This window comes from Bufo bufo, chromosome 1 (genome assembly GCF_905171765.1).
Source record: "Bufo bufo chromosome 1, aBufBuf1.1, whole genome shotgun sequence".
Taxonomy (NCBI): Eukaryota; Metazoa; Chordata; class Amphibia; order Anura; family Bufonidae; genus Bufo; species Bufo bufo.
Genome location: NC_053389.1, coordinates 662,016,407 through 662,040,314, shown reverse-complemented (window position 1 = coordinate 662,040,314; position 23,908 = coordinate 662,016,407). Strand labels below are relative to the sequence as shown.

The following is a 23,908-nucleotide window of genomic DNA, read 5'->3' as shown; positions in this document are numbered from 1 at the left end:
GTTTCAATATGTGATGCGAGATATTACGTTTCTGCATGATTATAGCATGTCATAACAACTTCTTTTCATTTTGATTCTATCTAGACATTGATGAGTGTGAATCGAATCCAAACATCTGCGATGGAGGCCAGTGCACGAACATACCTGGAGAGTACCGCTGCCTTTGCTATGATGGTTACATGTCATCCATTGATATGAAAAGTTGTCTAGGTCAGTCAGTTTCATATGTTTTTACAGAATGATTTGCGGCTGCCGTGTGGCTACAAAATGTCCTATGTTTTCTAGCATGTTGACTGTTTTCAGCATGGTGTCTGTAAATTGTTTGGTCACATATAATGAAACTGTATACCACATGCAGCATGGTTCCTCAGCTTGTATTACATCTATCCCTAAGGTTATACCAGATGGCTGTAAGTTATGCCTATCAAAGGTTGTATACATTGCGTCTTAGCTTAATTGTGCTTAGTTCATTTAATGGAACACTAAACATAGAAAATGCAAGATAAAAAAAAAAATCACAGTAATTCCTCCCTTGATCTCCCCCTCTCCATTTATCCTATTTTGTCTCATATTACAATTAAAAACCAAGAAATACATAAAGAAATCTTCTCTGCATGTCCCTGGAGATCAGCCATGTCTCCCTTCCTGCTACTCACTGACAAGTGGCTGGAGCAGGAGCCTCCCTCCTTTACTCCGCTGAAAATGTAACAGATCATCAGGAGATTAATCCTGACTGTTTCAAGACTGTTTCAGGATCATACAGAAAATCCTGTGGACAGACCAACAGGCCTATTATCTACTTATATCCTTCATTGCTAGGTTTGGTGTTCCTTTAAAGCATATGCCTAGAGTTCTGTTTTTTTTATTGTGAATGTGTTGGTAAAACACTGTGTCTCCATTCATATTTCATTTCACGCAGTTGTGTTCCAGCTCTGTTGATTTCTATTGAAAACAAAGTTGAAAGAACACGTTACTTTTCTACATACAGTAGTGCTATCACCATTGAACTGCTTATTATTAAAATAGTATACACCTTAGAACTGTGATGGCTAACCTCCGGCACTCCAGCTGTGGGAAAACTAAGACTCCCAAGATGCACACTTGCTTGGCTGTTCTAAGAACTCCATAGAAATGAATGGAGCATACTGGGAGTCGTAGTTTCACCACAGCTCGTGTGCCGTAGGTTAGCCATCACTGCCCTAGAACCTTACAGCAGGGGTGGACTGGGAACTTAAAGTGGCCCTGGAAAAAACCTAAAAGTGGCCCCAATGTTGTAGCTGGGTCTAAATTGACAGAAGGTGGGACAACACAAGTAGATAGGGCCAATACAAGTTGGCATGGTCCATAATACCACAGTGCAGAATACCATCCCACAGAGCCAAATACCACAGTGCAGCACAAAATACCTCCCCAGAAGCTTGTCTCTGTGGTGGCCATGAATAGCTGCTACATTCTGTCCTCCTCCTCCAGTTGTCTCTAATATGTATATGGAGCAGAGGCTTAGAAGGTGAGATGTGCACTACAACACAAAGCCATCCCTACCTTCAGCATGCTGCCTGGACCTCTAATAATGACCTCTCTAGTTTCTCCAGTAGTATATATCACTGTAGGGTCTATAACCAGTCCACCCCTACCTTACATGCTATAAATTCAGGTGACAGCTTTGTTCTGTCTGATGTATCCAAGATACTAGATCATGTTCCATACACTACAAGCAAATATGAAATCAAGTATGTAGAAAGAGAGCGATGAGAGAGAGTCCTCTTATTATGACTCTGCCAGGGAGACATGAGAGAGGGAAGGAGACAAGCATGTACTGTATATGTATAGTCAGAGGGATGAGAGAGTGAAAGAGGAAAGCATGTAAAGATACCATGAGAGAGATGAGCCAGGGAGAGCTGAGATTGAAAGAGGAAAGCATGTATATGTGCTCATTTATTAAGATCGGCATTTTTCATGTTGGTCTTAAGTCTGTCTGTGCAGCTGGAGGAAGCGCCAAAGTTATGTGGAGGCGCAGGCCTCTACATAACTTGGCATTTCCTCCAGCAGCCTGTGCGACAGATTTAAATATACACCAGCTCCCTTCTTGGCGTAAATTTAAGCCATTTTCTATGCCAAAAACTGCCATAGAAAATTATGAATGAGATGGGCCTGCCCTCTTTCCCACTCATTCCATGCCACCTTTTCTTGATCTGTCGTGACTTGGGAAAAGTTGCGTGACTGGGGAAAAGTTGCAGATTTTACTGAAAAAAGGCGTGCAACAAAATCTGCCCATATCAGTTCATAAATGGTCTCCAAAGTTCTCTTTTTATAACTAACTGCCAAGCCAAGAAAGAGAAGGAGGCAATCAGGTATATATATAAAGAACATGACAGGATTTCGACTGACTGCCAAGGAGAGCTAACAGCGAAGTACGGGAGGATCCTCAGGGTGAACACAACTGCTTATGTGACTTTGATTTGTAGGTTTAGACCCCTACTTCCTGTTCCAGAAATTTATGTCAGGAGAATTCAGGAGCACAGACAGCTGGGCGCACTAGAGATAGACTGCTAACAGTACTACACGTAAGGATACACCAGCATAGCTAGATTTTCATGTATGGTTGGATATGAAGTGTACCGTGCAAAAACAGGAGAGTATTTGTTCTTTTTCCTTTTACGTATAAATGAGGCAATATAGGTGTATATTGTGGACATGATGCTTTGATAGGCTACACTCATTATTCATCACTCACTTAATAAATATTGTTTTAATACTGGTAGGTCCGGTCGGCAGTCATATGGTTAAGCAGAGCTAGAATGATCTCAGAGCTGTATCATTAGCAGGTTTGCTTGAATTCCCCCGGCGATGTCATCTAATCCACTTGCAAGTCCATTCTGTGTGCAGATGTTGACTGTCTATGAAATTCTTCTTACTGTACATGATGCGTGTATTTTGTTTCAGATGTTGATGAGTGTGAACTCCATTTGAACATCTGTCTAAGTGGAAGCTGCGAGAACACCAAAGGCTCGTTCATCTGTCATTGTAATCCTGGTTACTCTGGCAAGAAAGGAATAACCGGATGTACAGGTAATGCACAGTCTACAGTTAATGCAGGATAAGGTTTCTTTTACCGTGTCGCCGTGTGGTGCTGTATTCAGCCTTTGGCCATGTACTGGAGCAGTCGTGTTAACCTAGGTTGGTTTCATGCCATGTATAGCCCACTTTAGCCTATATTGGAATAAGATGGTGTTATCAAACTGGACAGGTGCATATGCAAAAAGCATAGGAGCTAGAAAGTGCCATTGGCACAGCCTATTCCTTGCCACAATGTATGGTAATTATTACAGTCGAAAAGTAGAGGTGTTGCAGCCTACTGGATACATTCCCTTTCCTATTAGAAAGCCCATAAAGGCTTTTTTTCTGTATTTTTCCTAGAAAGAATCTAAAGGGAAATCTGTCACTTCAGTTTTCTGTACAAAAGTTTAGATTAGTTTGAGATCTAAAAATGCCTGACTTGCTTTTCAATACAGTATGGTACCATCATCAGTAGTACACTAAAGCTGGCCATACACATTAGGTTAATGTCAGCTTAAACCCATGTATGGGGATGTCCCATCTTCCCCCAATGGCAGATGTTAGGAATGAAAGGAGGATCGGCCTGTTGGACTTCAAAGTGCCTAATCCTTTTGTTCTCAGGGAAGCTATGCTGCTTCCAGAGGTGTCTGGCGGCATCTTGCTGCACTCTCCCTATTCAGAATTCATGGGGGTTGTCTGGAGGGGTAGATGATTAGGCTGATGGCTATCTGAAATGTATCTGAAGACTACTTAATAGCCACATGAATACAGGCCCGTCATATATCACTTTGGTTTGGCTGGCCACCAGTCATTACAGATAATTTTGCTTGCTACTTGCTGTCCTCATTCCATCTAAGAAATGTCTGAAAATGTATAGATTTAAAGAAAATATCTGGGCAAAATTGATACTCTGTGTTATGCCTAGTGCAGGGCCGGTGGGGGTGGTGCATAACTCCAAGAATAGAATCTGTGTGTCCTGCACAGTTTAGCCTGGAGTGTTCCTTTTATAGTAAGGAAACATATACTTAGAGCGTGAAGTACTCACTTCCTTTTACGTTTCCCAACTAGAGAACTATGATTTTAGTCAAATATCTATGGATGATATTACGACTGAGCCGGTTTTAAGGCAGGGTGAGCTTTACACTATCTGTAAACACTACTTGTCAGATAGAAATGCACCATGCTGCACTTTTATCTTACATCAATGGGAAGTAGTCCTTTTGAGGAGGGAACGTTGCTGGCTTCTCATGTGACAATGTTTCTGGAGTGATGCTTCTGTTGTCTCAAACATTCTGGTCTAACTTCAGTCTTAGGCTGGGTACCAGGAAGGGCATCTCCATAACAGACAGTATATATATAGTATGTGTTACTGATGTGACATTTTAGTACGGGCTGGATAATTCCTTTGATGGGAACCTTTCAAACTGGACCCCGGGCTGCATATTTTAGATCAGGAGGAGCTGAGTAGATTGCCATATACGTAGTTATAGCAATAGTCACCTATCCCTCCCCAGTCCTGTGCTTGCGCTGCCTGGTCCCCCATTGATCTCTACTTTCTGGTCCAGACAGAAGCATATTATCTCTTAGTAGTTGTAAAATAGTACATTTTTATAGCAGGGAAAACCCCTTTAAAGGGTCTTTAACTGTACCCAAAACTTGTGCTATGTCACAGAGACTTTTAAAAAGTTTAGATCAGTGGGGGTCTGAGTGCTAAGACCCCCACAATCTCTAGAATGAAGGGAGAGAAGTGCACGCATAGTGCACTTTCTCTCCTTGTTGCACCAGTCAGACTCAATTGAAGTCTATGGCCCCATCTCGATTCCGTCTTCAGTGAGGAGAAAGAACGCTTCTCTCCCCTCATTCTATGGATTGGAGGTGTCAGCACTCTGACCACAACCGATCTAAACTTTTGATATGTCTCTAGGAGATATCAAAAGCTTTGTAAAAAGTTAGTGACCCTTTAAGTTAGCCAGAACAACTGTCTGCTTCGACTTGAAGTAGGCAATGAATACAATGTGGTGATTTTGCATAAATGTGAATATGTCCGACATTTTTCCAACAGCTCTGCAGTCACTATCCTTTGGGCTTCATTAGTTTTAGCCTAAATATTTCGGCTCCCCTGTCATTGTGGACTGTTTCCACGTTCACAAATAAACATGTTTTATTTTCCTCATCACTGGGTTTCAGCGTCCACCCACTTATCAGGCAGCACATTCCCATCCCACACACATTTGTTTTCTCCTTCTAAGTGGAGGAGAGTTCAGAAAAAAGTCTTGCTGTTACCTCTGTAACAGATGAAGCGTTTGCAGTAATGAGAACATGAGATCCCTGTGGAAAAATTTCAAATACGACAAGGAGCCATATAGCTTAAGAAATTGCTAGTTTTCAATGTAATAGTTCACCGCCAATTACAGGCTTCATTAGCATGTTTAACTGTAGCTACAATGTAAATCTAAAGAATCAAAAGGAGGAATATGGTTCCTTTCACTGAAGCATCAACTTAGCATCAGACTACTAGTTATAACTAGCTACCTAGTATAGCAAAAACATATATATTATATATATATATCTATATATTTATATACACAGTATATATAATTTTAATATGGAGAATGGCACAGGAGTATTTTATAATATCCAATTGTGCTGTAGGAAATGTTGAGTTCCCCACACTTGCCCAGCAGATTCACCAGAAGAATACTATTAATTCTTTGCATTCTGGATTTACTAAAGCTGCCCTTAGGCTACTTTCACACTAGCGTTTTTAATGGCTGCGGCAGGGTCCAGCAAAAACCCTTCCGTTACTGATAATACAACCATCTGCATTGGTTATGAACGGATCCGGTTGTATCATCTTTAACATTTCCAAGACGGATCTGTCATGAACTCCATTGAAAGTCAATGGAGGACGGATCAGTTTTCTATTGTGTCAGATTGTGTCAGAGAAAACGGATCCGTCCCATTGACTTGCATTGGGGGTCATGCCGGATCCGTCTTGCTCCGCATCCCAGGACGGAAAGAAAACTACAACATGTTTCGGTTTGCTCTCCGGTATTAGAACGCAACTAAGCGGAAGGGAAAGCATTTTGGAGCATCCGGTTCTGTTCAGTTCAGTTTTGTCCCCATTGACAATGAATGGGAACAAAACTGAAGTATTTTTTTACAGTATTGAGCCCCTATGACGGATCTCAATACCGGAAAACTAAAATGCTAGTGTGAAAGTAGCCTTAGGCTTTGTTCACATCTCAGTTGTGCGCTCCTGTAGCCTGTTCTGGCGGACTATTCTGTATCCAGCATAGCAGTGGTATATGTCCGACATTTATGCCAGAATTCCCCCTTCCCCCCAGATCCCTATCCTATCCCATTATAGTGGAAGGGGATCCAGTGATGCACAGCGGTGTCCATCTATGCCGGATACAGTAACTCCGGTAGTCTGCCCCTCTGCCGGAACAGACTACTGGATTTACTTGCCACAGATATGAACCTACACATTCACATTAGTCATTTCTACCAATTTAGCCAATCATTGTTAGTAAAGTTAACGCCAAAGACCGACTTTTGTCTGCAGAAACAGCTTTTTGTCAAGCTTCTTAGCTAGTACATTTCCAGTTGGCATGGCCAGAGTAATGGCACAAGATAGCCAAAATGTAATTTCATAGTCTCTGGATCCTCATGGCCTGCATACATGGAACAAGTTTTCCAAACCAGTGATGAACGATGGTTTGTATTGTTTCTGGCGATCATAAGGACATTTCTATCCCATCATTTAATCCCATCCTCTTGGTTGGTGAGAAATTTCATTGTTACCTAGTGACAGTTTTCACAAGAGCAATGCACCAGACAGCACTGCACATTTTAAAGGGTCTATCCTAGCATTAAATATAATATTCATTGCCTAGATCATAAAAAATTAACAATTTTATTTTAAAAAAAATGACCCAGTGAAGAGTTTTGACATTTAGTAGATATGCCTATACTGATTTAGCAAATATATTATCCAAATGCCCAAGCCATAATTAAAAGTTCAAGGGGTTGTCCGTCATGGGACTCCTCAGAGATGTTGAGTATCTCCGGCCACTGCAGGGGAAATGTGATACTGGCTGCAGCTTGTAACATCAGACCAGCAGGGGTTCCAGAAGCTGAACTTGAACTGAACAGATCACCCGGCAGGCTGCTTTTTAAGAAGACATTGTCATGTTAGGTCTGCCCCCTATAATGTTGTGATCACTTGTTATTATAGAATCTTAATTCTACAGATTTTGGGGGGAAATCTGTTTTTGTATTTTGCAAAGCATCTTTTTCTTTTCCCTCACTGCAACCTTTACGCACAGTTGCATTTCCTAAACTAAATAGTTCCCAGAGAGTTTGTACTTGGGTAACTGACAGTTAGGCAAGAGATCAATCTGAAATCCACTCACGGTGCCAAGGTCTGCATGAATAAATTTTTCCCTGGGAAGAATGTTTTTGGATCAATTCTAATAAACATCCTATTATGGTTTCGACCAAACCACAGAGCAAATCACCACAACCCTCAATATTTGTGGGTAATGATATAACAAATAAGGTTATTTGGACGATGTCCTTCTCCTTTCAAATGGCTTTTTATTGAACTTTAAATTGAATCAAGAAATCTGAATATATATAATCAATGACTGAAATAAATATTACAGTATATAAGGTATATACAAGTAGGGTTGGCGCTCATCACCAGATGGTATGGACAGGATGGATTGTTGAAGGTCTTGACATCTCCAGCAGATATTGTTGATATATTTGCTGTTAATATTATACATGAAGTTATTATCATCATCCACGAACATTCTTTACACGGTATATTAGAATTTTAGCTTACCGATAAGTATGATTTACCCAGGATCTTGGAGAATTCATTGCACAGGTACAATCTGTGTTCTGTGCAGTCTGCAGTTGGCAGATTAGTAAGTTGTGTCTCGTTTCCTTTAAGGACAATTGCCAGAATATGTGTAGTGTTTGTTTTCTTAGCTAGTGCAGGAATCTCCTCAAGCTCCCCAGACTGTTACAAAGATCTTAATATATCTTCATGCAATTCCTTCCTTGTGTCTTCATAAATATGACATGTTCCACATTCCACAAGCAGGACAATGTGCAAAATATCAATTTCTCAAGCTGTTCAGGCTCTGTGGGAAAAGAGATATCCTAGTTGAGAGTACAAAGGATCAGCGAGGGGCAGCTATGCTGAGTTGCTTTGGAAATGATTTTAATTAACTCTCTGATATGACTTGTTTATCACACAAGCTTGTCATTTAATGCACATCGGGGGAGCAAGCAACACATACAAGCCCAGAGGTGGAAGTCGGCCCTGGTGTACACTTGTATGTGTTTTATCTACTTACTAGTAGATGACTATAGACTACATAGCTTTCCATGTATGCCTCTCTTTTCATAAAAAAAAAATAATAATGCTTGAAACTAATATGGTTGCTATAAGCTATAATAGATAAATATATATATATTATATACATACATACTGTAGTAGTGTTGAATATAGCATTGAATAGTTGAATGTTTAGTAAAACCATATCTAAATCTGTCAATGGTCTCATATCAGGTACAGCATTTGATATACTTAATGGCAAGAGCTACCTGTTGGGTGGTGCAACCAGTGCTTTACATCCCAAACACCATCAGGTTTCCTCTGTGAGGTTGCTTTTATGTGGGTGTCAGTGGTCCTGGAAAATGGTCCATGTGAGGGCTCCATTTCCAGACCGATCTGACCCAAACTCACTGCATCATTGTGATCTACGCTGCTGCGAATTCCATCCATCTGGTCTGCTGTCTGGTGCTCATATGATGCAGGACAGCAGACCCGCCGTCAGGCTGGAGCTCACAGCATCATAGTTCACTAAAATGCAGTGAGCTCAGGTCTGATGAGTCCATAAATGCAGCCATTACATGGAGCGTTTCTCTAGGACCACCACACCACTAAAGCAGTTTTCCCCAACTTATGATATTGTCTAATTTTACTGTAATGGGCCATGTACCTGTGGGATCATCAGATGACCGGGACTGGTCTTCATCCTCTGTTAGTATACAATCAGCGTTCCCATTCAATGACTACATGAAGTGATATTGAAAACCCACACAAAATTTACACAATATACCGTATATTCAAGATTTGCCACTAGGATAAAAACCATATCAGCAGTCACATCGGTAATAGACCTTTTCTCTTTTACTGCTTAGTGGGGCTGAATACCATGTATCATATTTTAAAATGTCTGTTAGACTTTGTGAGATTCTAATGAGTGGCTATCACTGTAATATCCAGGACTGACTGTAATGTAACGTCATCTGATCACACATTAATCACAAAGAGAAATCAAGGCTAAACTAAGAAAATACATTTATAAATTGAGGATTCTACTTTTTATTTGTCTCATTTCAACATTTTTCTGTTTCCTTTTTTTTTATTTACCAGATGTCAATGAATGTGAAATTGGCGCCCACAACTGTGACAGGCATGCCATGTGCACAAACCTCCCTGGAAGCTTTAAATGTAGCTGCAACCCTGGATGGGTAGGAAACGGCATCAAGTGCTCAGGTGCGGTGCATTCTCCATAGCACATGCTGTAATATTCTGCTGTACTGGTAGCAGGTTTATTGCCATATGACCTGGACTGTCTGATATGGCTCTTCATTTTATTGAATCTATCTATACAGTAATCAGTCACTACTATTTATCTATTAAACTATGGCCATATAAAGCAGGTGCCGCACATATAACCCTCTGCATTGCAAAAGGTGAAATCCACAGCAGATATCCGCAGCATAAATTGACATGCTGTGGATTTACAATCCATGCAGATATTCTCATATTTCTCATCCACTTTGCTTGCACCGTAAACACTGTGGATTTTCTGCATGCTATTCTGCTATGTGCAGCCTAGCCTAAATGTAGAAGTGAATGTTAAAAGCAAACAGTCTGTCAGTCTGTGGAATTATCTGAAGCTTCTGTCTCCTATTGCAGACAGACCAGTCATGTAAGAGTGTCTTCATATGCGGCAGATTTTGTTGCAGAAATTCCTGCCACTGAAAATCAGTTCCATTCATCTGTATAGGGATTGCGGAAATCCATGTATTTGCCGGCAAAACAACCGCATTCAAATGAATGGAATGGATTTTCAGTTGGAGAAATTTCTGTAACAAAATTTTCCGCAGGTAAGGACACCCTAAGGCTTGTTCTGCTGCCAGTCATAGGGAAGAAGAGGGAAATTAGTGATCTTTGGATACTCATCTATGGTAATTCTTTATATATAGTATTTCAGTTTTGCTTGCATCATGAGACACAATAGTGCTAAAGGAAATGAGCATAGTAAAATAGCAAATTCTGATTTTTCTTTAGATGTGTTTTGTATTTAAAAGATGGATTTTAGGTGATATGTGCCTTTTCTTAGAAATTCACACATCGTTGATACACTGAGGATTTTCTGCCATGGATTTATGTCTGGAAAATCCGCAGCATATTTACCAACAAAGAGAAGGGGATTTTAGCAAAACTTGTTCCCAATTCATCCAGTGGATTCCACCCTTTGCAGTGCATAGGATGAACTCTGTGTCTAATATGCAGAAAAAATCTATGACAAATCTGCATGTAACAATTTGATGTGGTTTTGTTGCAAATTTCTATTTGGATTTGAGGCAAAATACTCAATGTGTGGCTCAGCTCTACAGGATCTTGAGCATTTCTGGCATACCCGCAAAATGGGAATAAAATGTTAAATAGGAATACACAATTAAATATGGCCCATTGTGTTGTATAGTGTGTAATTCTATGTTAGAAAATTGTATAATGGTAGCATTATCACAAAATGCAGTGCAATCTGCAGGCAGCATGTTAAAGACTAGGAGGAGCTGAGTAAATTAATATTTACTTTTATAGGAAAAGATTCAGTAAAACTTGTAATTTATACTTTTATGTCTCCGTTTTTTCTGAACCACCTCCTTGTACACCTATCTATGTATCCAAACTTACACAGAGAATGCTATCAATCACTGATGACACCTCGCCTGTGTACAACTATCAGTGACTGACAGCTATATATGTATATACACTTCTACAGAGAATGCTATCAATCACTGATAACACATTTCCTGTGAACATCTATGAGTGACTGACAGCTATCTATGTATACACATACACAGAAAATGCTATCAATCACTGATAACACCTCGCCTGTGTACAACTATCAGTGACTGACAGCTATCTCTGTATATACACTTACACAGAGAATACTATCAATCACTGATAACACCTCCTCTGTTTACAACTATTAGTGACTGACAGCTATCTATATATACACACTTACACAGAGAATGCTATCCATCGCTAATAACACCTCCCCTGTGTACAGTTATCAGTGATTGACAGCGATCTATATATACATACTTACACAGAGAATACTATCAATCACTGATAACACCTTCCCTGTGTACAGCTATCAGTGACTGACAGCTATCTCTGTATACACACTTACACAGAGAATACTATTAATCAGTGATAACATCTCCCCTGTGTCTAGCTATTAGTGACTGACAGCTATCTCTGTATACACACTTACACAGAAAATGCTATCAATTATTGATAACACCTCCAGCGTGTACAACTATCAGTGACTGACAGCCATCTATATATACACACTTACACAGAGAATGCTATCCATCGCTAATAACACCTCCCTGGTGTACAGTTATCAGTGACTGACAGCTATCTATATATACACACTTACACAGAGAATACTATCAATCACTGATAACACCTTCCCTGTGTACAGCTATCAGTGACTGTCAGTTATCTCTGTATACACACTTATGCACACAATGCTTTCAATCACTGATAACACCTCCCCTGTGTACAGTTATCAGTGACTGACCCCTATCTATGTATACACACTTACACAGACAGTGCTATCAATCACTGATAACACCTCCCCTGTGTACAAATGAAGTCAGAAAGAGCAGGATTAGAAATGTATAAATTCCACGTTTTACTGAATCTTTCCCCACAAAACTATATATCAATCTGCTTAGCTCCTCCTGCTCCACTGCATTTTCTGGTGGTCCTCTTTAAAATCTCCATATACATTAGTGTATTGTCGGCCACACCTGCCATTTTTGGTGGGACCGGTCTACAGTCTAATTTGTATGGGACGCTCCTGACTCTCCCTGACAGATGATATTGGGGGAGAGGAGGTTTCGGTTAATTGATTTTTTTCATCCAAACCTTTTGTCCTCCTGAGAGATAAGCCAGAGGTGTCTGGCAGTGGCTTTCTCCTCCATGCCCTATTTAAAACACATACAGGCTCAGCCGAACCAAGCATGTATGTGTATTGGGGAGCTAGGAGGGAGCAGGGAGAGATAGTATAATGTAATTCAGCCAACAGCTATTGAAGGTGTATGGGCACCTTTATGGTATGTCCACACATGGTGCAAGCCCTGTGGATTTGCTGCCATGGATTTGCATGTGGCATAGTATAGTACCAGAAAACTGTATGAGACTTTAAGAAATCTCATCTATGCACTATGGAACAAACCCACAGTGTAAACTGACTTACTCTGCGGGTTTTCAATCCACTGCATGTAAATGTATGCTGCTGGTTTTACCCATGGCGCTCAACCTTTGCAATACAAAAATTGAAAGCAGTGGAGGACCTGCAATGCCCGAAGTAGGGCGGTTTTCATGGCTGCAGATACTCCCAATCTGCTGCAGATATTACCATTAGGATTTGAATTGCTTGCTTAAAGCAGAATAGGAAATTCATTTGCCTTTTTTTTTCCAGATCTTGATGAATGTTCAAATGGAACTCATCGGTGTAGTCAAGATGCAATCTGCAAGAACACCATGGGATCATACCGATGTCTGTGCAAGGAAGGTTATTCAGGAGATGGGTTTGAATGCAAAGGTGAGTCTGTGAGGTTCAGTTTATGTCATTACTGATAAACTGAACTTTAGTTTGGAACCAGTAGACTTTATATATTTTCTGTTGAGAGGTAGGAAAGAACCTGACATCAGACAAACCACTTAAAAATTATCATACTCTTATTGACTTCTTTATTTTTTATGGTGGTTGCAATTTTCATACAAATTTGGTCTGGTAGACGGATTGTTCAGCGTTAGTGCCAATGAATAGGTCATCCTTGTTAGAATGGAGCTTTATAACTTCAACAACAGGGAAAGAGATTTTAGCTTTAGTAACACGTTGGACCACATTTCCTAATGTGAGTACACCTAGATTTTTGCACATTATCTGTGCCTAACCTGATAGGTTAAAAGAGGAATGAGGAAAGCGTGTGACCTAAGATGCACTATTTTGCATCAAAATTGAACCACAATTCTGGCATAAAATTCTGTCTCAAACGAAGCCAACTAATAGCTGGTATAAAGGTAGATTTATTATCCAGTCTAAGCCACTGTGATAAATCGGGTACAGGTCTAGGCAGCCTGTCTAAGAGCACATCAGCTACAGCATTAGTAAATCTGCCCACTGTAAATTGTAAGATGTGCCAAGAAGTCAAAAAGGGAATTTATTTAAGTGGTTGTCCACTTTATTTATATTGATGACCTATGCTCAGGATAGGTAATCAATATCAGATGCCGAAACCTCCACCGATCAGCTGTTTGAAGAGAAGGCCGCAGCGTTGAGCAGGTGTGATTAGATCATAAACAATAAATAGGTGGGGGTGCCAGGTATTGGACTCCCACCGATCTGATATTAATGACCTATCCTGAGGATAGGTCATCAATATAAATAAAGCGGACAACCCCTTTAAGACTAGTGTTTCCTATGCCAGTCTTAACAAGAAGTATGCTGGACTTAAGATTGGTCAAATGTATGAAGAGGCACAGGCCCCTTAATACATTTGGCACATCTTTTGGCAGTCCATGCACCTGAAAAACAACTCTATTTCAGCTATGAGCCTGTGTGGATTTGCTCTATAATTTACACCATTTTATTTTGTGTAAATTATAGTTAACCTGTTGGGCCGTGGAGGCTATGCCCCTCCCAATAAGCCCCCTCCCAATAAGCCCCGTCCAGTGGGTGTAAAAACTCAAAAAGTGGAAACATATTTTTGCATCTTTTTGACACATGAATATTGACACAAAGGGTATGATAAATTTACCCCTTAATGTTAAATAAAACTGTCTGCTTTTTTGAACAGATATTGATGAATGTACAGACAACGTGCATCTATGTGGAAATGGTCAGTGCCTTAATACTCCCGGAGGATATCGTTGTGACTGCGACATGGGATTCTTACCAAGCGTTGATGGGAAAACATGTGAAGGTAAGAAGTGCTATATGTTTTGCAGGGAGCAAAGAAATCAGGAATGTCTGCTAAGGATAAAATGTCATGTCCCAAGAAGTCCTGACTATTGTATTATAGTTTTGCTTGGCAATGTTAAAAACTGCAATGATGTGGTTACCTCCAGAAAACATCTGTAGGCTCCTTGTGAAATCTGTCACCATTAGCTGGACTTCTACTTCTCTACGAAATTTAGAACTATTTTGCTTCTATATATTAAAGAGAATATTCTTAAATTATTTGTAGATATCGATGAATGTGCTCTTCCAAACATCTGTGTTTTTGGAACTTGCAAAAACCTTCCGGGTCTCTTCAGGTGTGACTGTGATACTGGATATGAATTGGACAAAAGTGGCGGCAACTGCACAGGTAAGCTCTTTGTGGCTTTTCCTCCACTGTCATATAAAATGTACAAAATATTCTTTTGCTTCATCTGTCTAAGAAAAGAAATGTAAATTTATGAAATGTCAGCAATGAGCTGCAATGGTACTTTTACACAAGGCAGTGTCATCCCCGAGTGAGCGCCAACAGAAGATGTAAATGGCTTGATGCGGAATGAATGAGTGACTAATGTTCGGCATGATGAACGTTGCACCCCGCCATTCAGTTTGCATGTTGTCAGCAGCACATACTCTGTTGTAATCATTGTGTTGCCCTTGATGACACATAAAAGCCCTTACAATGTCGAAAATCTAAAGGTGCCCATACACATTAGTCTAAAGTTGATGAAAACAGACATGAAATGTAACAATAAACAATCATATTAGCCGACCGATGATAGACCATTATCGTCTGAAAAGAAGTCGGCTGTCGTTAATATTTACGTCCGACAGCCAGACGAAAGATCCTTCCTTTAAAGAAAGATTGTTCCCCAAAAGATCTTTCGTCTATCGCTTGGTTTCATTGAACATGTATGGACAACTGTAACGGCCAATATGGACTAAAATGTGTATGGCTGTGTCTGTGAGACGAACGTTCACTAGATGTTTTTTGTTCAACTGTTGTTCAACCATCATCCAAATTCTCCTTTGCCAAATTTCACAAAGAAATTCGCTTTTTGCCAGTTGATTTTCTTTGTAATTAGCGGGTGCAATGACAGGCAATGGCGTCATTGATCCCCTCAGATACCACATTCATTGCTAATCGCGGTATCTGAGCTGAGCATTGTGGGCTTTCAGAGGTTAATCCGGTGGGGATTCACTCACCTTATCCACTTGATCGCCGCGGCCATCTTGATTAAAGACACCGTGCAGCGTGGTGACATCATACATCACCGCATGTGAGATTTCGCACGGGATTTTTTAATCAAGATGGCTACGGCGGTCTCTTGGCATGCAAAGGGATGAGGTGAGTATTATCCCCCCCCATTCCAGGGAAAATTGATTTGTTCCCACGAAGCACAAGGATATTTGGCTTCGCAGCAAATCGAATTTTCCGATTGAAGTCCACTTTGGACAGAATTGGAATATCGAAAGTTTATTAAAGTGGTGAACATCAGATGGCTAAATGTAATAACCTGGTTGCATTCTAAGCAGCTTTCACTGATGCTATACATTATTCTGCTTTTCATTTTAGATGTGGATGAATGTGCTGATCCAACAGCCTGTATAAGCGGAACATGTGAGAATACTCCAGGCAGTTACAACTGTGAATGCCCCCCAGATTTCCAGCTTAACCCAACTCGAGTTGGATGTGTTGGTATGGCTTTTTAATAAATGTATTAGTCCTTGCTATATACTAGTTAATCCTGTTCGAGGTAGCTGTCCCAGCTTTAGTAAAATTATTTACTCAACACTTATCCACTATTCTAACATATTATTAAACAGCATTAGTATTCTGTGGATGGATTTTTTGCCATAGAATACCAGCCATTCGCCATGCCTTTACCTGTCATTTTTCTTTTACTGAAACTCAGAGCTGAATCACTGCTGCACACTGATGTTGAGATGTTCAGATCAGCGTTCTGCAGAAGAAGCATGGTCTCATAAAGTTATTGTGATCTAGGGTACCTCAGGTCCACCAGAGGTCATCATTCTGAGGCCTCGCTATCAAATTATACAGAACACATGCATCTGCATCTTAAACTATAGTGTTGTTGTACTCCACAATATTCATATTATTTAATATATTCTGGTTATTTCTGAATAATTCTGTAGGCATTGTCCCTTAGCAGCAAATTATTGGCTTTCCAAACTAGCTTGAGATTAGATTGTTTCCTGCTGCAGTTTTGGGGCGCGTTAGTGTGTCAGAACCTTGACCTTCACTGAGGCAGCCTGACACAGTATTGAATGCTGTTCTGTTTTCCCAACTCATTTAGTAAATGTTCTGGATATGTAGTACAATGTTCACTCCCTCTTCATAATGTGCATCGTAGATTTTGTGAATCTAAGATCACAGATGATAAGATGGATTCTTATCTTGATGGGATTGCTTTTCCAACTATTACTGAGGCGCAAAATAAAGCACTTGAACTGGAGGTCTCAATTCAGGAACTTGAGGGAGCTATGAAATTATGTTCAGCCAACTCCACTCCTGGTTCAGATGGACTCCCATATGAATTCTATAGTAAATATGGGGACTGTAATTTCCCGAGTTTGCTGGAGGTTTTTTCTGAATCAGTGAAGGATGGGAGGTTGCCAGATTCAATGATGGAAGCCGTAATAACATTAATTCCAAAAAAAGGTAAGGATCCTCTAGATCTAGAATCGTATAGACCAATCTCACTGCTTAATGCAGATGTAAAGCTTCTCGCGAGGGTTTTGGCCACAAGGCTCTCCAGGGTTATTTCCTCCATTGTCCACCCAGATCAGAATGGCTTTATTCAAAACAAGGGCACTCATCAGAATCTGCATCGGCTCTTTGCCAATATACAGGCCCCTGGGGGGACCGCTCGCTCCATCCTGTCACTGGATGCCTCTAAGGCCTTTGACAGGGTGGAGTGGCGCTTCCTCTGGAAGGTTCTGGCAAGGATGGGCTTTGGGGAAAGATTTATAGGCATTCTCAAACTTTTGTATAGATCTCCCAGGGCAAAATTAAGTCTCAATGGGATCCTGACTACTAGTTTTGATCTAAATAGAGGCACGCGGCAGGGTTGCCCACTATCTTCATTGTTATTTGATATTTACATTGAACCCCTTGCAATGGCCATCAGGCAGGATGATCTGGTTAAAGGATTTGGTACGCTAGGAGTGCAAGACCGTATCTCTTTATATGTGGATGATATTCTTTTTTTTATAGACCTAACGGAAAAACCCCCTTCCCAGAATTATTCAAATGGTTAAAGCATTTGGTGAGGTGTCCGGTCTTCTTATAAACTGGTCTAAGACCAGTTTGATGCCAATAGACCCCCTGCCACAGAAAGAGGCTCTTGTGACACAGTTGGATATCGTTGACACTTTTCAATACTTGGGTTTGATTATATCACCCCGGGTTGAAAATTTTGTACAACTTAATTTGATCCCCATAATGGCAAAGATTAGAGCTAAAATAGGGATCTGGCTGAGACTTCCCTTATCTAGAGCTGACCGAGTCTCACTGGTCAAAATGGTGATACTACCACCACTTCTTTATGTGCTCAGGAATACACCTATCTGGATACAATATAAATACTTTAAACTCATGGAAAGAATAATTAATGATTTAATATGGGGAAGAAAACGAGTTCGGATAAAGTTGGAATATTTGTATAAATCGTTGGAGTGCGGGGGTTTAAATCTCCCTTACTTTAAAGGGTATTTTATTGCTGCCCAGCTATTGATGTGCTACGAATCAGAAAATAGTGCACTGTTGGGGAAGTTGGTAGGTAGCCACGCTCATAATAACATATTCACTTTGTTGGAATCTGGGCTACTGAAAAGCTATGAGCCGGGCTACGGAGAGACTATAAAACTTCTCCTGAAAATGTGGGCTACTACTAGGACATGGTTGAAGGTAAAGGGTTCACTTATATTCACGCCTCTTTGGCACAATGTGTACTTACATAGGTTAGATGATATTGCAGGTGACACATTTTGGCAAAAGAATAAAATTCTTTATATTTCACAGGTAGTTAAGGATAGAGACATTAAGCCATTTATAGAGATGACACATAATATAGAAAACTTTTCATGGCTTAGATATTTTCAATTGCGTTCAGCACTATCTAGTCTGGACGATAAACTGGTGTTGGATATAGACAGTTTATCTTTTTTGAATGACTGGGTAGGGGGGACACCGTCTAGAATGAAGATTTCAAATATATATAAGCTATTACTTAAGGCACAGTTTAGTGATATACAGTCACCAGGACAAAGAGTGTGGGAGGTGGATTGTCCAAATTTACAATCAGAAGGGTGGGAGAATATTTTTGGGAATTTAGGCTCACTATCCCAGAACTTTAACCATGTTCTAGTACATTTTAATATTTGCCACAGATTATATATCACCCCCTTATGGATGAATAAATGTGGATTAAGAGACACGTCTAATTGCCCTAAATGCGATACCCCAGGAGCGGACTACCTTCATATGATCTGGACCTGCCCAGAACTCATAAATTATTGGAATACCATTAATAATTTTATTATGTATAAACTAAAAATACGAATCCCTCTTGAACCACAAGTATTCTTGCTTAATGATCTTTCCAAAATAAATAACCATAAGTACCAAAAGATCTTCCTCGGTAGGATACTGATGTTGGCCAGAGTTTTGGTCAGTCGGACCTGGTTTGCTCGATATACTCCAGATGTAAATAAATGGATAAATCTAATTGATAAGGTAAAAAACTATGAGAAAATCATGTATAAACAGAGGGAAGCTGATGAGAAGTGGACTAAGATATGGGGTGGTTGGAGGATTTGATTGGATTAGCTGTGATAATTATTTATTTATTTATTTATTTTTGTCGCACCACAGGTAGGGGGAGGGGGTGGGTAAAAGGGAAGGGAAAAAATTAATTTTTGTATTCTTTCTTGTATTGTAACTTGTTTGATATATTAATTAATAAAGATAATTAACTTAGAATACAAAAAAAAATAAATATGTATTAGTCCTTGCTCTATACTAGTTAATCCTGTTCAAGGTAGCTGTCCCAGCTTTAGTAAAATGATTTACTCAACACTTATCCACTATTCTAACATATTATTAAACAGCATCAGTATTCTGTGGATGGATTTTTTGCCATAGAATACCAGCCATTCGCCATGCCTTTACCTGTCATTTTTCTTTTACTGAAACTCAGAGCTGAATCACTGCTGCACACTGATGTTGAGATGTTCAGATCAGCGTTCTGCAGAAGAAGCATGGTCTCATAAAGTTATTGTGATCTAGGGTACCTCAGGTCCACCAGAGGTCATCATTCTGAGGCCTCGCTATCAAATTATACAGAACACATGCATCTGCATCTTAAACTATAGTGTTGTTGTACTCCACAATATTCATATTATTTAATATATTCTGGTTATTTCTGAATAATTCTGTAGGCATTGTCCCTTAGCAGCAAATTATTGGCTTTCCAAACTAGCTTGAGATTAGATTGTTTTCTGCTGCAGTTTTGGGGCGCGTTAGTGTGTCAGAACCTTGACCTTCACTGAGGCAGCCAGACACAGTATTGAATGCTGTTCTGTTTTCCCAACTCATTTAGTAAATGTTCTGGATATGTAGTACAATGTTCACTCCCTCTTAATAATGTGCATCGTAGATTTTGTTCAAGGCTATGGACACCAAAAAATTTTTTGTTTTCACGATTGCATTACATTTGTTTTGGTCTAAAAGGTTTTTATAATGACAAATTGTAAAAATTTATTTTAGCCTAAAATTAGTATAATGCGATAATACAAACATGCATTTAAAGGTGTCCATTGCTTTTAAAAACTAATAGTTTTAGATATATAGAGTACATCGCTTTATGGAGGCTGAATTGGTAGAATCTTAGTAATGGCAATGAAGCCATCTATATTTATAGCATTATAATTTCACATGTACCATACATAAAAATACTTATCCAGCACATGTAACTACATTTTTCTTATTGTACAGATACGCGGTCTGGCAGTTGTTACCTGGAAGTGAAACCACGAGGAGATAATGGAGACCTGGCCTGCAGTAATGAGATTGGTGTTAGCATCTCTAAGGCCTCATGTTGTTGCTCACGTGGCAAAGCCTGGGGAACTCCATGTGAACACTGCCCACCTGTAAACTCCAGTAAGTACCAAGCTATGAAATATATGGTCTTTTTGTTTCAACCCCTTGTAAGTTGGGTTCATACCTGCTTAGTAATCCATGTATCACCAATAGCTTGACATGTTAAATTTTCCTTACCAAAACTATTGTGATTTTCAAGACTAGATTTTATGGCTTAAACATAACTAATGCAATTCTTTATGCCCAATAATGTTCAGAAATTAAGTTACAAAAATATTTGTATCTGGTTCATTGGACATTATAGGGCACAGGGTAAAGCAAACACCTGCTTTATGCTTTTGCCCCTTTATGAAAGTATTCCCTGCTCTTTAAAATATTACTCTTTGTAAATGGACTTTGTTCCTGAGTATTCAGAACAGCGATATCTCATTCTTTTCTATCCACATTCATACTGAATAAGATATAAAGGAACTTAGGATGATATTGACTGTTACAATACTCAACTGGAGGTCAAGAATGCATTAGAACCCAGCTCATGTTCTAGAAAACAGCAAGCTGTCACTGTCTTAGCATGGTGTTTGTGAGGCTTTGTGGCCCTTGTGTTAAAGGCCCTTTAAACTAGTCGAGAATCCACCAGATAATCACTAATGAGCATTTATAGGAACACTCATTATAGATTATCTGGTGGTATAAAGCTGCCACAGAAGCTCGTTCATTGGATAATCGCAAAATTCTTGTGGTCACCTAAATTGTTGTTTGCCAGCAACGAGTCTGTATGTGGACGACTGAGGGCATTAGCTATCTCTCCTCCCCATACTGTGGAGGAGATTGCTGCATGTAAATGCAGCGGTCTTCTTCACTGACGAGCAGGAGATTGCCGAGAAGGAAGCTTTCCTCTGTAAAGGGGCCTTTAGTGACATACAAGTCATATTGCAGATCTGTTAACACAAGCATTTCATTATCCAGTAAATACAATGCTATATTGAAACCTGCTTATAATAGAGAAATAATACTAACTTTATTTTTCAGGTGATTATAAAGTATTGTGTCCTGGAGGAGAAGGTTTCAGACCAAATCCAATTACTGTTATTTTGGAAGGTACATTTTTATTTAATTTCTGTCTTTGGAAACCAACACCCATACCCTCAATTAAATATTATAATATCATTCAAGCAGGTCATTCTCAAACAATATGCAAAATCACACATTCAGTCAGAACCCAACTTTATTTGCTCCGATTTCTCTGTTTCTGGCTCTTTGAAAGATGTCCAATTGGGCTTTGATTGCATTTCTGGTAGTTGAAAAGATCTGTAATGCAGAAAATGAAAACTCTTGCATGCTTTCTTTACATTTTTCAAGATATCGATGAATGTCTGGAGTTACCCGGTCTATGTCAAGGAGGAAAGTGCGTCAATACCTTTGGCAGTTTCCAGTGTCATTGTCCAACTGGCTTCTTCCTTAATGAAGAGACACGAGTTTGTGATGGTAAGTCATGTACATTCCCGCTCAAGATTCCTAGAATTATGCCCGCTATCAGGAATTTCTGGGCTGGCTGCTCCTCCTCTTACATGCAATGTCTAAGATCCCTCAGCAGCAGCATGTCTGCATGAAGTCTCCACCTGCATAGTCTAAAGACCAGATGCCAAAATTAATTCAGACCTCCGGCCAAACCCCAAAATTATTCAGTTGCTGAACCTAACTCAAAATCTAATTATATCATTATATTCAAATTTAGTTATTTAATACATTTTGGTGGGGGTTTTCCAACGTTAATGTTACTGTTGGGGGATTAAGAGGGAGGACAGAACATGGACAAGGAGGAAAAAAAACAACTATTCTTCTCCTGCTACCATATCACATTTGGCTTGGGCTCTGTAGGGGGGAGGGGTTAAACATGATTGTAGGCTCAAAGGAGGAAAAATATAATGCAGTATATCCACTGAAGCTGTCCTACAGTCTATCCTACATAGTACTTTACAACTTATGCAGCACTGAGGAGCATGACACAGACACAAAATTACTTACAGTACCTTGTCACTGTCACTGCAAAAGCTGCTGATGGCCACAGATACTGGCTCTCTTTTTTTGAAGTCTGGTCCCAGTCCCTAAAATATGGTTGTCCCACTCCTACCGTTTCGGTCTGAATAAACTCCGCCTCCTCATTATTCTCCTCACCTCGTCCCCTCTTCACAGAGTTATGCAGGTCACAAAACATTAATACAAGTTTAGTTGAGGGAGGGAGATGCGGGTGGCCCCATTTATTGTACGGGCAATGCAATAACATACTTAGGGATAGAAGTGACTAAATGCATCTATGAGGATCAGTCGGCATCCGTGGTCCTTTTTTTTTATGTTTGGCCTGGGCTCCTGGCAGTGGCTCTGCCTAGAATATGCATACTATAAAATATGCAGTAGTAGCTTTAAAAGCTGATCCACAGCAGATAGGTCTGTGGGATGTTGAGTACAGCCCACTTATCATATCTGTCTAGCTGTAGATACATTTTCCAAAATGCATAGTGTTTGCCTAAGTCACCTTGTCACCTCTTTATTTAGGGTACTATCACCTTTGCGTCACGATGAATTATTAACGTATTTTTACTTTTATTTATTAACACCTTTTACGTTGCAACATATCTAATACATATAGTTTTATAATTGCATTTAAGATATCAATGAATGTGAACAGCCTGGAATATGTGGACCTGGAACATGCTACAACACTGTTGGAAACTATACCTGTATATGCCCACCTGACTTCATGCCGATCAATGGAGGAAACAACTGTATGGGTAAGCTGTGGCTTTAAATATCCTTTCTTTTATAATCCATGTACTGATATAATATATACCGGTATGAATATATATATATATATATATATTTTTTTTTTTTAATTAGTTATTGATGTCAGATGTAGCATTGAGAAACACTATGGCTATGTTTATTCCATGTTTTTAAACACAGTTGGGGTCTATGGAACAAAAAAACTGTATGCCATAAAACTGAATATATCTGCCCTTTGACTTTCATTGTATAAGAAGTGCATGCTTATATTTATATGTGCATACTCTTTTTTTGCTGTGCTTGATTTGCTCCTTTTTATTTTGTATGTGGACCATTGCGGTTTTTTTTGTTTGGAAGCCTTGCTTTATAGAAATTCTCCCCACATGAACCCCTTCACCCTCCTGTTAAGCTACAGATGACTTAATTTATATTAGCTTTCACTGACCGTTGAAATAACAGTCTGTGGTTTGCCAGATCTATAAACAGTTGTAAAAGTACATCCAAAAAATATGTCAAATCACAAAGTTCGGCTTAACGTTGTTATCCAGCATTAAAGATTCGCACCTTCTAGGCTATAAAATATACGGTACAAGCAGCTGATTTATGT

The 23,908-nt window shown here is 39.6% G+C and overlaps 1 protein-coding gene across 1 annotated transcript in view; it reads left to right on the top strand.

Moving 5' to 3' along the window:
* Positions 1-23,908, top strand: part of FBN1 (fibrillin 1) — a 261,436-nt gene that overhangs the window by 191,862 nt on the left and 45,666 nt on the right. The window contains exons 31-41 of the mRNA XM_040414001.1: positions 85-210; positions 2,944-3,069; positions 9,515-9,637; positions 12,873-12,995; positions 14,254-14,379; positions 14,644-14,766; positions 15,973-16,095; positions 20,416-20,580; positions 21,550-21,618; positions 21,880-22,005; positions 23,187-23,309. Of these exons, the coding sequence (XP_040269935.1) occupies positions 85-210; positions 2,944-3,069; positions 9,515-9,637; positions 12,873-12,995; positions 14,254-14,379; positions 14,644-14,766; positions 15,973-16,095; positions 20,416-20,580; positions 21,550-21,618; positions 21,880-22,005; positions 23,187-23,309 (1,353 nt within the window). The remainder of the gene's footprint in view (positions 1-84; positions 211-2,943; positions 3,070-9,514; positions 9,638-12,872; positions 12,996-14,253; positions 14,380-14,643; positions 14,767-15,972; positions 16,096-20,415; positions 20,581-21,549; positions 21,619-21,879; positions 22,006-23,186; positions 23,310-23,908) is intronic.